We start from the raw sequence: 14,640 nt of genomic DNA on the forward strand, positions 1-14,640 counted from the left end.
ACAGCCATCATCAGAGCAGCCTCCTCCTACAGAGACGGGAACAAGCAGCCAGAAAACCTGTAGAGCGTGAGAGACCTGGAACACTCGTCCCTGAAAGGGGTGTCTCCATCAGACCTCGCTGTTGGCGAGGAGGCAGGGCATGGATGCTCAACCACAGCAGCTCCCCTTGAGCCTGGCCGTTCTTTCTCCCCAGGGAAAGACGTCTGCTATAATGACCTTGGATGCTTTTCTGACACTGAGCCCTGGGCAGGGACAGCTATCAGGCCCCTAAAACTTCTCCCTTGGAGCCCTGAGAAGATCAACACCCGATTCCTGCTCTACACCAATGAGAACCCAAATGCTTTCCAGGTGAGACTTCTCTTCATGCTCCAGGACGTCTCTTTATTCTTGTCCCAGCTCCCCATGCCCCGCCCCACCTTCTGGATGAGCGGCTGGCTCACAGATGCCAGATGCTCTGGCTAGCTCTGTAACTCTGGTCTGGGCACAGGGATTACTGTCCAACAACCCACAGGAATGATAACCCGGGAGCCCCATCCCAGGAGGCAGGGAATCAGGAATGGAGAGGCCAGGATGGGCCTCCAGAAGAGCTGACTTTGTGTTCCTCCTTGAGAGGCCAACACACTGGGCCAGGCAAGGATGGAGATGAGAAGAGACAGGGACAGGTTTGCAGAAAGCTGAAACCCTTTCTGTGTGTCATAGCTTCTCCAGCTTTCTGACCCATCCACCATTGAGGCCTCCAATTTTCAAGGGGCCAGGAAGAGCCGGTTCATTATCCATGGCTTCGTAGACAAAGGAGACAAGGACTGGGCAACCGCCATGTGCCAGGTAGGGAACGTCTAGTCCATGTGACCCCTTCCCCCTGCCCTGCCTCACTTTACACAGCTGCAACACACAGCCTGAAGGCCCAAAATTGTCACAGCGGCACAGAGGCTTCTCTTCACCAGACCCCACTGTTTCTAACCCACACTTGCAGCCAAAAGCAGGGCTCTGCTTTGGGAACTCGCCCTCCCCGACGGCCGGGCTTCCTGTTCTGCATGGTTCAGGAACCCTTGCTGTCATTTCAGCAGGATTGTTTGTATTTCTGCAAATTGGGGATTGCGGAGCTTTGCTTGTCCAAATCTTCCCCACAGTCCTAAGAGTCAGAGGTATGTGGCTGTGACCATTTATTTTAGGAAGACACAACTGACTAAGATTGACAGGTGACTCTGAAGAGGCCCAGTGGGGACTGGGGCAGGAGAAAAAGACACCTGGTGATATGGACAGCCACAGAAGGACACAGACCTACCCACATGTGCTCACGGGATACAGGCATAGATGCACACACACGTGCTATGCATAGAATCCATGTAAGAAATTGTGCAATCGTGTGTCTTCCATGTATACAGAAATCGTGATGTTCTTACTTATTGTGGTGGTAATGTTGCCAAGAAAAATTGCAGTTGGCCACTCTGCCATTGTCACCTAACTGTCCAGCCCTTAATAAGCATCTAGTTAGCCCAGCTTACAGCCCCAGACTTTCCACGGTCTGCAGGCTGCTTTGAAAATGGAAGTCCCAGGAATACAGCCATCACAAACTCGAGACATCATACGTGTTAGCACAAGAGGATCTCGGATGTTGGTGCTGAGCTGGCAAGCTGTGTGGGCAAGCTGGCTGAGCTTGTAAGGGAGCCCCCCTCTCTGATCCCTCAGTCCTTCTCACATTAGCACTACTCTATTCTTCACACACCAGCACTGTGTGTCTGCTCCAGGAAATGTTACACCATCTTCACTGCCGGAAACGGCCCCTCCCTCAGGAAGTGCCCAGGGGTCCAGCCTGTCACCTAAAAGACATCTCACAAAAGAACCATAAGGCCATGTAGACACTAGTCACCAGACACTATGCTGAGGGCTTTTCCTGTCTCACCCAGATTCCTTTAACAATGTAATCACCCACCTGGTCAGCTTTGGTTGAAGGAATCAGAGGAGCCGGCTTTTCCTCCATCTTTAGGGTTTTCTCAGCTGCTAGGACTTGCCCGGCGGAGTCAGGCTTCTGCTCCCCGGCTGGAATGGGTCCCCGGGCCCCATGGCAGCGCTGTGTCTCCCCACCCTAGAACATGTTCCAAGTGGAGGAGGTGAACTGCATCTGTGTGGACTGGAAGAGGGGCTCCCAGACGACCTACACGCAGGCCGCCAACAACGTGCGCGTAGTGGGGGCCCAGGTGGCTCAGATGATCGGCATCCTCTCGGTGAGCGGGCGGGTGGGCAGGCGTGGGGGGGGGGGGCGCGGGCAAATTTAGGAGGTGGAGGGTCTATTATCCTCTTCCATTTACAGTTAAGGAAACTGAGGCACAGACAGGCTAGCTAGTGTGCCGAAACACAGGGCAGGTGAGTAGAACTGTCCTTGGGGGCCACATCATGCACCTCTACACACGTGGAATCTGAACATGGCAAAGCCTAAGGAGGCCAAGGATTGCCAGACAGAGCCACAGAGCAGGGCAGAGACTGACAAGCGTGGTTCCCTGTGATTATGGGTCCCACCAATGCTGGGAGATGTTTCCTGCCATAAGCATTTCAGCTGCTTCTTCCAATCCTGGCCTTTGATCTCACCCAGCACTCTTATGTCTCTTCTTCGCTGTGTTAATTCAGGAATTCTTTATGGCTAGTTTCTGACCAGGTCAAAGTCCCACTATTAAATGTTTTTCTTTTGTTTTATTTATTTCCTTTACATCCCAAGGGTTCCCCCTCCCTCCTTTCCTCCTAGTCCCCTTCTCCTTCCTTTTCCTTTCTCTTCTTCCTTTCACCCCAGGAAAGAGGAGCCTCCTTCCCTCCGTATCAACCTTCCCCAGCAAATCAAGTCACATCAGGACTAAGCATATCCTTATTCCCTGAGGCCAGGCAAGGCAGCCTTGCCAGAAGGAAGTGATCCAAAAGCAGGCAATAGAGCCCATTTTAGAAACAGCCATCCCCATCCACTCGACAACCCATATGAAGACCAAGCCTCCCTTCCACCACATATGTGTAGGGGTCCTAGGTCCAGATCATGCATGATTAGTTGATGTCTTAGTCTCTGAAAGGCCCCATGGGTCTGGGTTAGTTGTCTCTGTTGGTCTTCTTGTGAGGTTCCTGTTCCCTCCAGGTCCTTCCATCTTCCCCCCAACACCTCCACAGGACCCCCTGAGCTCTGCCCCATGCTTGGCTGCAAGTCCCAGCATCTGTCTCCACTTGCTGCTGGGTGGAGCCTCCCACAAGACAGTCATGTAGGCTCCTGTCTGCAAGCATAGCAGAGCATCTATCATTAATAGTGTCAGGGGCTGGCTCTCTACCCTGGGGTGGGTCTCAGGTTGGGCCAGTTCTTGGTTGGACTTTCCCTTAAACTTTGTTCCCTCATTATCCCTGCATTTCTTGTAGGTAATTTTTGGATCAAAGGTGTTGTTGGTTTCATGTTTTATAGGTAACGGGTTTACAAAGAATCAAATGCTTCCGTACCCCTACAGAAATCAAAAGCTGTGGGGTTTGTGCAAGAAGCAGTGTGCACTCATTAATGAGTGTCCTGTGGATACCACAGAACAGTGTGTGTGAGTGCCCTGGTGGCCCTGGGTTTCCAGAGGACAGAGTCGATAGCGTACGAGGAAGGAAAGAAGGTCAATGAGGTCCTAGGCCTTCGAAGAGCTACAGGGAAGACTGCAGTGACCACAGAGCATGACCTACCAAGGGATTCTGGGAAGGGGGAGGACACTCAGGCTTGATGCAGGCACGTGGGGACAGTTAGCCCACCTAGTCTTGGGAAGTCTCCCCAGGAAACAGCCTCTGGATGGCTGATGACATGGACTTTAGATACTAGTTGGGCAAGCAGTTAGGAAAATGGGCCACAATGGTATAAGGCAGGCCCAGGAGACACAGTGAAGGAAGTAGTAGACTGTTTGAGGCCACCGTAGGCTTTGGCTAGAGAAGAGGCAGGAAGAGCCACACTTCCTGCCTGGAAGTTGTGAGGTTCTGGAAAGTCTGGAAAGTTGTGAGGTTCTTGTCAGGGACTGGAGTGCAAGCCAGGGGCCCAAGAGAGGAAGAACCATCAGAACAGCAACCCCAGAATCCAAGCATGACCTGCAAATATGATCTCTCCTCCCCAGACAAACTACAGCCACTCACCTTCCAAAGTCCACCTCATTGGCCACAGCCTTGGAGCCCACGTGGCAGGGGAGGCAGGAAGTCGGACTCCAGGCCTAGGCAGGATTACTGGTAAGGCCCAGGTCACATTCCGGCAACCCCTACGAGCCTGTAGCCCAGCTTAGAGCTGTCCTGATTCCTTGGCTGTGGCAGGGATGGGTACAATCTGGACAGGGATTTTAGGAAGCTTCTAAGAAACACATGGGCCTCCCCAGTGGCAAGGAAGATGGCCCTGTGCTTCTCTGTGCTCCTTCAGCCATGACCATAGGTGCTCCTCTCCAGGTACAATCCTTTCCTCCATGTGGGTCACATAGCAGCTTTGAACACCAGGAAAGGGCAGAGCACAGCTAGAACGGACAGGAGCAAGTATACTTGAACAGCTGCCCAGTCTTTTCCTTCTTTCTGAAGTCGGAGAGAGTGGCACCTGGAAATTGCTTCCCACTTTTTCTTCTGGCAAAGGGATCCCAGCTGCCATAACTACCAAAACACTCTAACTGGCACATCAAAGCACAGCAAAGCCTTCGCTTTACAAGGGCATCAGAACATATCTGCATGGGAATACCAATGCCACTGTTAGAGAAAGCAGAGGCTGAAGGCCGAGTGCCCTAATCACTGCACAAAGCTTCACACTCCTCACCTGTCTGCTCCTTAGAACTGAAGAAACTCGGTCAGGGAAGCAAATGATTAGCCTAAGGTTACATGAGTCCCTGCCAGTCTCTGTGCCACGTTTTGTATATTGAATTTTTTAACCAACAACTACATAAAATTGATGCAGTTACTGCCTTCATTGATAAAACAGGGAAACTGAGATACAAAAATCTTGAATGACTTTCTCAAAGTCGTGCACAACTTGCTGAAAAAGTAGCTTAGTAGATACTTGGAATCAAGAAACTCATGAAGACACAGAATACTGTTTTCTTCACCAGGGTAAAAGAAAGAAAACTGCGAATATTAAATGTGAGCAACACGTGGAAGGATCTGATGCAAAAATGAATCCTTGCTGGTGCACATCTGAATCCTCTTGCTCACGTGCCCCAGCACGGCATGAGCGTGCCCATTCGGTTGCACACTGTGTGGCCTCTACAATCCTTCACCTGGGTCCTACGGCCCCGCGGCTCGACACTGCTGGCCCTCTCTTTCAGGACTGGATCCTGTCGAAGCAAGTTTTGAAGGCACTCCTGCGGAGGTGCGGCTGGACCCCTCAGACGCTGACTTCGTTGATGTGATTCACACAGATGCGGCTCCCCTGATCCCATTCTTGGGTGAGCCCCGGGGTGGTCCAGCCTCGAGCTGAGGACAAGAGGGATGGTATTTTAACCCTATGAGATCCGCACCCCACACCTGACTCATTGCTGTTACAAACATTTCAGGCTTTGGAACAAACCAAATGGTGGGTCACCTTGACTTCTTTCCCAATGGAGGACAGTACATGCCCGGGTGCAAAAAGAACTCGCTGTCACAGATTGTGGACATAGATGGCATCTGGTCAGGTAAAGCTGTGGGGGCCGGGGGTGCTGCTTCTTTGGGGTACTCAGCATTTACCAGAACAGCTCTGGGGAGGGGCACTGAGTGGGCCAGTGGAAACTTTGTGTTCATCCCTTAGATACTATGCTGCTCTGTATCATGACATGATGTCCCTCCTTGACCCGGAGCAGTGTCTCTGCCTCGCCAGCACTACCAAATGCATGCACGGCCACAGTTAGCTTATTTTTACACAGGCGCTGGGCATCAAACTCAGGCCCTCATACTTTCAAGGCAAGCATTTTACTGACTGAGCTGTCTCCCCAGTGCCATAGCAAGTTTTAGTAATAAAATGCACCTCCTTTTAAAAAATTTTATTTTTCTTTCTGCATATTATTTCTGAAAAATAACTATGTGGCTCTCAGATCTACTGATTCTGTATTTCCTTAACATTGTTGTGGGTGTGCCGGGGTGCAGAAGCAATAAAGATTCATACAGCTCTGGCTTAGAGCTGCAACCCAGCCGTCAGGTAGTGGTCAGCTCACGGAGAAGGGAGGTGACGAGACTGAACATAAAGGGTATCTCCAGAGAACTGCCCTGGGCACATTCCCTGTGCAGCAATATTACGGTTCAGTCCTAGGCAGCCAGCTTCACATCAGTGACTAGAACAAGGGGTCCCAGAGGCTTGCACGGCAAAGCCATCTTCACAGCACAAGTTGAGGCTCACTTGCACTGAGCAGGAGTGAGGAGCAGTCATGTGAGGAGGGCCAGGACGGGGCCTGGTGACTGGCTGCTGATGGGCACACCTAAGGTCAAAGGGCATCTGTCAGTCACTGCTCCAGTACTGTCCAGTGAGATCACGACTTCAACAGTGGCTTTCAGCCACACTAGCACCGTTCAAGCTAAAACCCTTGGTGGTGTGACAGAACACTATGAGTGTTGTTTTTATTCAGTCAAAATGGCTTGGCTGTCCTCCGTAAGGCTACATGTTTGGACCTGGGCAGCTCCTCAGCAGTGGACGATAGAGTTCAGGTCTAGGAGGGGTGCTGGGACAGTTGTCAGGTGACTGGAGATGCAACATGAAAGAACATGGTAGGCATGAGAGGGGCTAAGAGAGACAGATAAAGCCTCTGGAAGCTTCCTTCACCTTCACGTGCACAGGGGCATTGTGACAATGTCCGGGTGCTGATGGTGCCACATCTGAAAGAATGTGGCACATCTGGCTGTGTCTGAGGATTCTCAACCTTACACCTGGACACAGAGGGGCGGTGCTGAGTGCCAGATGAACTCCCCCCTTGCTAGCTGTGAATCACCTGTGGAGATTCTAACAAACGTGATACTGTGACACCTGCTTGGGGGGGGGCGTTAGTAGCTGATGCTAGTGAAGCAACCGGAACATTACGCCAGCACTCAAAGCCTCGTTTGTTTACTGTCATTATGTGCGTGAGTTATGAACTTAAATTCTGAGGAGACAGCTCCACTCCGGACCTATCACCCTGGAGGAAGGCATGGATGCTGTGACAGCCTGCCTCTGGTCACCTGAGCTGGGCTCCTGTCTCGTTTCCTCAGGAACCCGGGACTTCGTGGCCTGCAACCACCTGAGAAGCTACAAGTACTACCTGGAGAGCATCCTCAGCCCCGACGGGTTTGCGGCGTACCCCTGCGCCTCCTACCGGGACTTTGAGTCTGTAAGCTATTCTGCCATGAGGGGCACCGTTCCGCCGCTTGGGAGTCCACGGTGCCTTCTCTCTACCAGCTCCACCCTGTCCCTCAGAATGCACACTCTGTGGAGTGGAGGAGGGGAGAAAGCCTCCACAACTTTAGGCAGGAAGTGGGGGGAAAATCTGTAACAGATGAGCCATATAGAGGAAAATTGTTGACGAGCAGAGAACACATCCAGGTTGACCTGAATTTGGGAGGTATCCTGCACAAGAGCACACTGGAATCGTATTTGAAGAAACAGTAGAGATTGGAAAGGAAAGGAACATGACTTTCTGTAAAGCAAACACAGAAGAGAATGTGCGGGGGCAGAGCCACCCCAGTTCAGATGGGGGAAGCCAGATGGTAGGATTCCATGTGCCGGGCTGGCCACACCAGCACACGCTGCACCTGCCTCTTCACGGGAGGCAGCTCTCACTAGCTCTACACTGTGACGTCATGCTGACCGCCTGAAGTTGGCCAGCGTTGACAGATTTACACTGCAGAGCTTGGCAAACTCTGGGTCTGGATCTGTAGCTCAACCGGTAGAACACTCGGTTGGCGCGCACAGAGCCCTGGGTTAAGACCCCAGCACCTTACAAACCAGGCAGTGAAGCCCAAACCTGTGACTCCAGCATTCGTGGGCAATAGCAGGATGATCAGAAGGTCAAGGTCATCCGGCTGAGGTCAGACAGCCTGGGAAACATAGGAATCTGTCCAGAAGAGGAGAAAGAAAAGTACTGGCAAAGCCTGCAGTTTATACGGCGTGAGGACACCACCAGCGCTCCCTGCCTGGGAAATACAACTGGTAGAGAGTGGACCGAGATGCTAACAGTCCCTGAATGATTCTACCACGCTCCCATCAGGGCTAGGGATCGGGCTGCAGACAGCAGGTTCCAACTCCTTCCCTGTTGCAAATGGGGAACTGGGCTTCGGGAGAGTGAGACACACTGGCCTCACAGCCCCATTCTCTCCACCAGAACCAGTGCTTCCCCTGCCCGGCGGAAGGCTGCCCGCAGATGGGCCACTACGCTGACAAGTATGCTGGCAGGACAGATGGGGAGCAGCAGAGGTTCTTCTTGAACACAGGGGATGCCAAGAGCTTTGCACGTAAGCTGACAGCTTGCCGGGGTCAGGAGAGTCAGGCCTGTTAGGAGGGAAGGTTTGCCTCTGACCTGAAAGACTTGTGAGCATGTTTTGATTACCTCAGAGAAGGGCGTGGCCCTCAGCGTCCCAGGCCTGACTCCATGAGGCACAGGCTGCACACAAATGTCTCCTACCTTATCTCTGCTCTGTGGAAGAACTGGAATCGACAGTGCGATTTGTGGGGCTGAGGCAATCTGCACTGCTTTGGGAACAACTAGCCTGAATTTTCACTCCTCTACAGTTCATCATCCCGTTCCTTTTTAGGACTCTCTCTCTGTCTCTATCTCTCTCTGTCTGCCTGTATGTCTCTCTTTGTCTCTCTCTCTCTGTCTCTCTCTCTCTCTCACACACACACACCTCTGTATTCATTCAGCAGACACACTTGGCACCAGCTCTTTGCCAGGCTGTCTCCACAGGGAGCTCAGCTCCCACACTGGTACATCCTTTCTCTATTCACATGCCCCTGGTGCCTCTCTGACGTCGAGGGGTCAACTGGAGGAGGGGTGTTTCCTCTCCTAATCGCACTGAACACACTCAGATGCCCAGTCCAGATTAGGCATGTTTAGGCCATTTGTGACAATTCAGCTTCTTAGGTAGTTTCTGAAATTCAGGTCTATTGAGGTATAATTTACATATAGAAGACTCATCCTTTTTAATGCATACTTCTGGTCTGACACACCAACAGACAGTTTCCGTGGAGATCTGGGGCCTTCCCATCACTGTAAACACACATCCCTATAATTTTTGCCTGAAGACTGATTAATCAGCCCTCACTGATGTAGCAACACTTGGAGTGACGGACTGTATTTTAACAACAGAGGAACCGTTCAAAACCATTCCCCCAGCAACATGTACTTATGGGTCACAGATGTGGGCTGCTCGGTGTGGGCCAGAAGGATGATCAGAACCCTGTTTTGGGATTTATGAGTCCTTGCTGGTTAGAGGGTGGGGAACTGGACCCTGAGGCAAGAAAGGACGGGCAACAGCTGCGTGAAGGCGCAGGCTGAGTGGGAGCTAGGCAAGGGGGAGCACGTGTCTGTGCGCACGCGTAGACCCCTGGATGTGTGTGAGTGTGTTGTGACAGTGGAGGCACATGTGTGGGGATTTGTGTGTCTGTGTGTGCTAGCCTGTCTGTGCATGTATGGGATGTTCCCGTGTGTGCGTGTGTATTTGTGAAAGCACACAGGCCCTGGGACAGCACCCCAGGGCGTTGTTCACATGACAAGCGCCTGAGCACCAGAGGTCCTAGGGGTGTGGAGATGGGACTGCAGGCTGGAGGTGCGCGGCAGGCCTCGCTCCTGAGCCGCCCTCCCATGCTGGCCTGGAGCCACGCCACACAGCACCACCACTCTGCAGCAGAGCTGCCCTGCAGAGCTTTCTCCTTCAGCCCTGTGGGATCTACAAGCCACTGATGCCACACGGCAACTTGAAACCCACGCCGTGGCTAGGGAGCCTGAGGGAGTGAACAGCTCTATTTTTCATGATTGTAACTGTAAGCAGCCATCCAGGGTCTTCTTCCGGGCAGTACTGGCCACTGGGGGCTTGTTAAGGGTTAGCAGGTAGGACTTCTTACACCCTGTGCCTCTGTGTGTGGGGGAGGGTGGCAATCTGGGTTTAGGGCACCCATTTTCTGTGTCGTACTTGGATGTCTCCGTGCTTTGCTCAGGCTGGAGGTACCGGGTCTCGCTGACCCTGTCCGGGAGAACGGTCACAGGGCAAGTCAAGGTGGCCCTGTTTGGAAGCAAAGGCAACACTCACCAGCACGACATCTTCAGGTAACCCCGGGCGGTGAGCAGAGCGCCGAAGCTCTTACATGGTCAGAGGTCAGCAGGTCTGGAACGACTTCACTACAAAAATACTTTTACACTTGTAGTGATTTTTAACTTAACCTAACCTTTCTTTCTCAATAAATTTAAAAACTCTGTTACTGATCCAGATACCCTGTCTGCTGATCAGTTTAACAATACATGTTAAGCTAAGAAGATAACTTATTGTATAGATGATCCTTTCAGAAAAAAATCTAAAATAATTTGAGAAAATTTTACCACTTTTTCTACAAAAAGAGAACTTAATTTGAGTGAACAGCGATACTGGATAGTAGGTGTGGTTGCAAGCTTAGTGCCGGCTCCCACCCCTCCATCTTTGCTCGGAGGTCACATTTGTAAGAAGCCTCCTCGTTTCAAGATGGGCAAGAGCGGAGGGGCGTGGTCCTCTGTGGTCATTCCAGTGCTCTTCCACGACCGGACTACTTCTCCTTCTCTATTTCCAGGGGCATCATCAGGCCAGGCGCTATGCACTCCAGTGAGTTCGATGCCAGGCTTGATGTGGGGACAATTGAGAAGGTCAAGTTTCTTTGGAATAATCACGTGGTAAACCCAAGCTTCCCCAAAGTGGGCGCAGCCAAGATCACTGTGCAAAAGGGAGAGGAGCTGACAGAGTACGTACCTTCCTTTGCTGGGTTGTCTCATGATGTCTGCAGAGGATGCAGGGGAGCCCTCCCCCAGGACAGACAGGGGGAAAAGAAACCGTTTGCGTTGGGGCGGAGAAGCGTAGAGGGGACAGTACCTGCTGAATCCCCACCCACAGCCTCCTGTCTCCCTGCTAAGCAGCACCAGGGGGCCTTCAGCAGAAGGGAGGGAAAGGGGAACAAAGCTCCTCCCCAAGTCCAGCAGAACCTCCTGGTGAGGATGGTGGGAGGAGCAGGCTGCTGGTGACGTTTGGAATGGTGGCCTGTGAAAAGGTATTCCCAGGCCTGGGTGCCGCAACTGTCTGGCCAAAATCACATTAGCGTGTCACTAGAACCCTGAAGGTTTCTGAAGAGGATGGCACACTTAGTTCAGGCTACCCCCGAGGCCCTACAGCCCTGAGCCCATCTATGTCTGACAGACGCTTGGTGCTGAGCCTTCAGCTCTGCCCGCTCACTCTCTGTGGGAAGAATCTCCTTTGTGCCTTTCTGGTTGGTGGTGGCACCAGTCTAAGCCCAGCACTCGGGAGGCCAAGGCAGGCAGATCTCTAGGTTTGAAGCCAGCGTGGCCTACAGAGTGAGTTCCAGGACAGCCAGGGCTACAGAGAAACCCTGTCTTGAAAATACCTTATACGTTAATTTGGGTTCATGTGGGCAAACGACATGGTGCACAAAAACTCAGAGGACATCTTGCCAGTTACTTCTGCTGTGTGAGTTGTGGGATCACACTCAGGCCAGCAGGCGGCGTAGGTGAACGTACTGTTACCTGCTGAGCCATCTCACGAAGAATCGCTCCTGAGAGATTCTGACACCAAGTGTTTAAAATATAAGAAAGTCAAAACCCACTTCAAACGTCACAAATTACTCGGGGAGGGGGGAACAAAATTCAACTAGTAAAATATTCAGACATTCTACTCTTAGGAGACTTGCCAGGAATAATAATTAGAAAGTTAAGAGCAGTCAAAATCGTGACTCACCCTCTTCGTGGGTCCCTCCCCCATGTAATCTGGTGTAAGTCATTTCAGTGGGATCTCAAGCACTGCCTAGGACCGCGACGGGAAGAGCGGGGGAAGCAAGCCCGCCCCGCCTTAGAAGCCCACCCCACCCAGTGCCACTGTGAATGGGACTTTGACCTGGAGCTCAGCACACTCCTACCCTGTCCGGGGGCCGTGGCCGTGGGACTCCACAGTCTGTGTGAGAGCACCAGCGGCGGGACGGCCTGGGCTGGTGGGCTGCTCACCGGAAACTCAGCGGCGGCAGCCGGAGCGTGCCTCTCCCGGGCCCCTAGCTGCAGATCAGTGTAAGCTGCTGCGCCCCTGCAGCGCACACCAGGACCAAGCGCTTGTGTTTCCTTACAGGCACAACTTCTGTAGTGCAGACACCGTGAGAGAAGACACTCTGCTCACTCTCATGCCTTGCGAAACCCCAGACCCGGTGTGACCTCGTTAACACCAATAAAATCCTCTGCTGCACGTGCCTACATGGTGTCTATCTCGGACGCCAGCTGCCACCTGTGGGGACATTTAGCGACCAAACCCTTAAAACATGGAGGGCCTTTCTCTGTATGTGGGTGTCCCGGCATCCAGCTGAATGCCACCTTACCCGGCTTCCTGGTCTCCTCCACACCCAGCTTTCTCTTCCTCAGAGAGGGGGAGACTCACAGAAGGGAAGGGTGAGTGGCCAGGAACTCTGAGAATCCTTGCCCTCCCCGCATCTTCTTAGAGCGGGAAACCGAGGCAAAGAACGGGGATCTATACACACATGACTGTGATGCTGATTTCCTGGCATTTGGGAGGTGATGGGGGGTTTGGCGGGGGAGAAGCCTGTGATAGCCCTTATTGAGAAACCCAGAGCTTCACATAAGCGTCACAGTCCCTGGCTGCAAGCAGGCGGCCTCGGGCCCTTCTTGCCTGCCTGCAAGCTGTGAGGAAGGACTCAGAATGGGTTCTAAGAAAGGCACGAAGTGGACTTCCTGCTAGGATGACCACAGTGCCTGTGATGGCTGAGGGGAGTCCTGACAGGGCCGGGTTCACAGACTCCACTACAGACGGTGCTCTCAGGGTGACCCGGCCTCATAAGCTATATCTGAGACAGCCAAACACGCCTGTGACTTTCCACCAAGGTAGAAGTTGCTGGACAACAATAAATTAACGAGCCTTGTAGGCTTTCTTGGCTGAAGTTGACCGAGCGCCCGGTTTTGCTTGACAATCACAGCACATCTGCGGCAACCACACACCCTTTCATTCTGGCTCCATTACTGATGTTAACGCTCAGATCTTGCTTCACATGTGGACCAGATCTGAAGGTTTATGAACCACAGCTGTTCAAACGCAGAGCTGACAAATGCAGGTCCAGGCAGGCCATGCAAAGTACCGCTGTGAGTGGGCTGAAGGTCACGAAGTAAGAAACTCACATGCAAGCTGGGCCTGGGGAAAGAGGAGGCAGGCCTTCCTTGTGGTGATTTTCCCGGTGGTGGCTCCGTGGCGAGGGATCTGAGGCAGCCTGCCTACCGTGTCTCAGTGGCGGAGGCCCACTGCATAGTCCCAGGTCTAGTCCCGGGTCTGGGGTGACTGGCAAGCATGTATTGGAGTTGCTGGTGTGACTCGGTATGCTCACAGGTATCATCAGACACTGGTAGAAATGGAATGTCAGTTTGTACCTCATGTACAGGCAGGTGGAGGCTGTCACTTGCATAAACAGGATGTAGGCTGCATCTTTCCTAGTATTTATAGTCGAATGGAATGGAGTAATTCAAGCTGAGAGCTGTGATTTCATCACAGTATAGCATAGCTGAAAGCAGGCCTAGTCTCTTCTCACCCAGCCCAGCCAGGCAAGCCACACCCTCCCCAGAGCATGGCCCCTTTAGTCACCACAGCAGCCTTGGTCCTGGCTTCCTTTCTGTCCTGCTGCCCACAGCGAGCCTTCCCAAAGGGTCAGACTTGGTGCTCCCGGTGCTGTGGTGGACTCTAAAGAGGCCACTGTTTTTGTTTTTGTTTTTTAATGCCAGGTTCACGGGACCCTCAGAGACCACCAGGAGACGACTCGATGCAATTGCAAGAGAGCTTTATTACGGGAGCGATCGAACTCGGGACCCAAGTCTCACTGACACAGCAGTAGAGAAGTGGGCCCCTGAGCTCTGAGTGAACAGGATTTTTAAAGGGAAAGTCTGTGAGCAGGGTGTTTCCATGGCAGCAAGCAGGGGGGCACAAGCCTTGGCGTTACAGAATTGGGTGAAGTTTAGCAGGGCGGGGTGACCTTTTCTGAGGCACATAATCACAATGGCTAACATATAATCACAACGGCTATTTTTCTAAGCCACATCTGAAACATTGGGGAGAATTCTCCCACCCGATTCTCAACCGATTCCCATTGATTATTGCCAGGGAGTTTGTCTCTATTTTCTATGAAGCATTTATTCTGTTATATTTCCTGGAGGCTGTTGCTAGGAGAGTTAACTTTGTTTTCTGCCAGGTGTACACTCTGTGATATTTCCTGGTGCCTGAATTTAGTTCTCAGTGAAGATCTTTATTTCAAAATAGAGTTATATTCAGGCTATCTTAAGCTCTTCAGTTTCGTTTCTTTAAAGACTCATTACTTATTTATTTACTTACTTACTTATTTAATGTAGGTGAATACATGCCAGAAGAGGGCACCAGATCTCAGTATAGGTGGTTGTGAGCCACCACGTGGCTGCTGGGAATTGCACTCAGGACCTCTAGAAGAGCAGA

The 14,640-nt window shown here is 52.1% G+C and overlaps 1 protein-coding gene across 1 annotated transcript in view; it reads left to right on the plus strand.

The window, feature by feature from the left end:
- The window catches only part of Pnliprp1 (pancreatic lipase related protein 1), a 13,496-nt gene extending 1,108 nt beyond the window's left edge, over nucleotides 1-12,388 (plus strand). The window contains exons 3-13 of the mRNA XM_055591735.1: nucleotides 194-348; nucleotides 700-825; nucleotides 2,091-2,225; nucleotides 4,107-4,215; nucleotides 5,286-5,405; nucleotides 5,514-5,633; nucleotides 7,174-7,292; nucleotides 8,283-8,412; nucleotides 10,115-10,223; nucleotides 10,718-10,885; nucleotides 12,271-12,388. Coding sequence (XP_055447710.1) covers nucleotides 194-348; nucleotides 700-825; nucleotides 2,091-2,225; nucleotides 4,107-4,215; nucleotides 5,286-5,405; nucleotides 5,514-5,633; nucleotides 7,174-7,292; nucleotides 8,283-8,412; nucleotides 10,115-10,223; nucleotides 10,718-10,885; nucleotides 12,271-12,352 — 1,373 coding nt within the window. The 3' untranslated portion in view covers nucleotides 12,353-12,388. The remainder of the gene's footprint in view (nucleotides 1-193; nucleotides 349-699; nucleotides 826-2,090; nucleotides 2,226-4,106; nucleotides 4,216-5,285; nucleotides 5,406-5,513; nucleotides 5,634-7,173; nucleotides 7,293-8,282; nucleotides 8,413-10,114; nucleotides 10,224-10,717; nucleotides 10,886-12,270) is intronic.
- Nucleotides 12,389-14,640: the final 2,252 nt, after the last annotated feature.

Source organism: Psammomys obesus, unplaced genomic scaffold, assembly GCF_907164565.1.
Source record: "Psammomys obesus unplaced genomic scaffold, mPsaObe1.curated_primary_1811, whole genome shotgun sequence".
Taxonomy (NCBI): domain Eukaryota; kingdom Metazoa; phylum Chordata; class Mammalia; order Rodentia; family Muridae; genus Psammomys; species Psammomys obesus.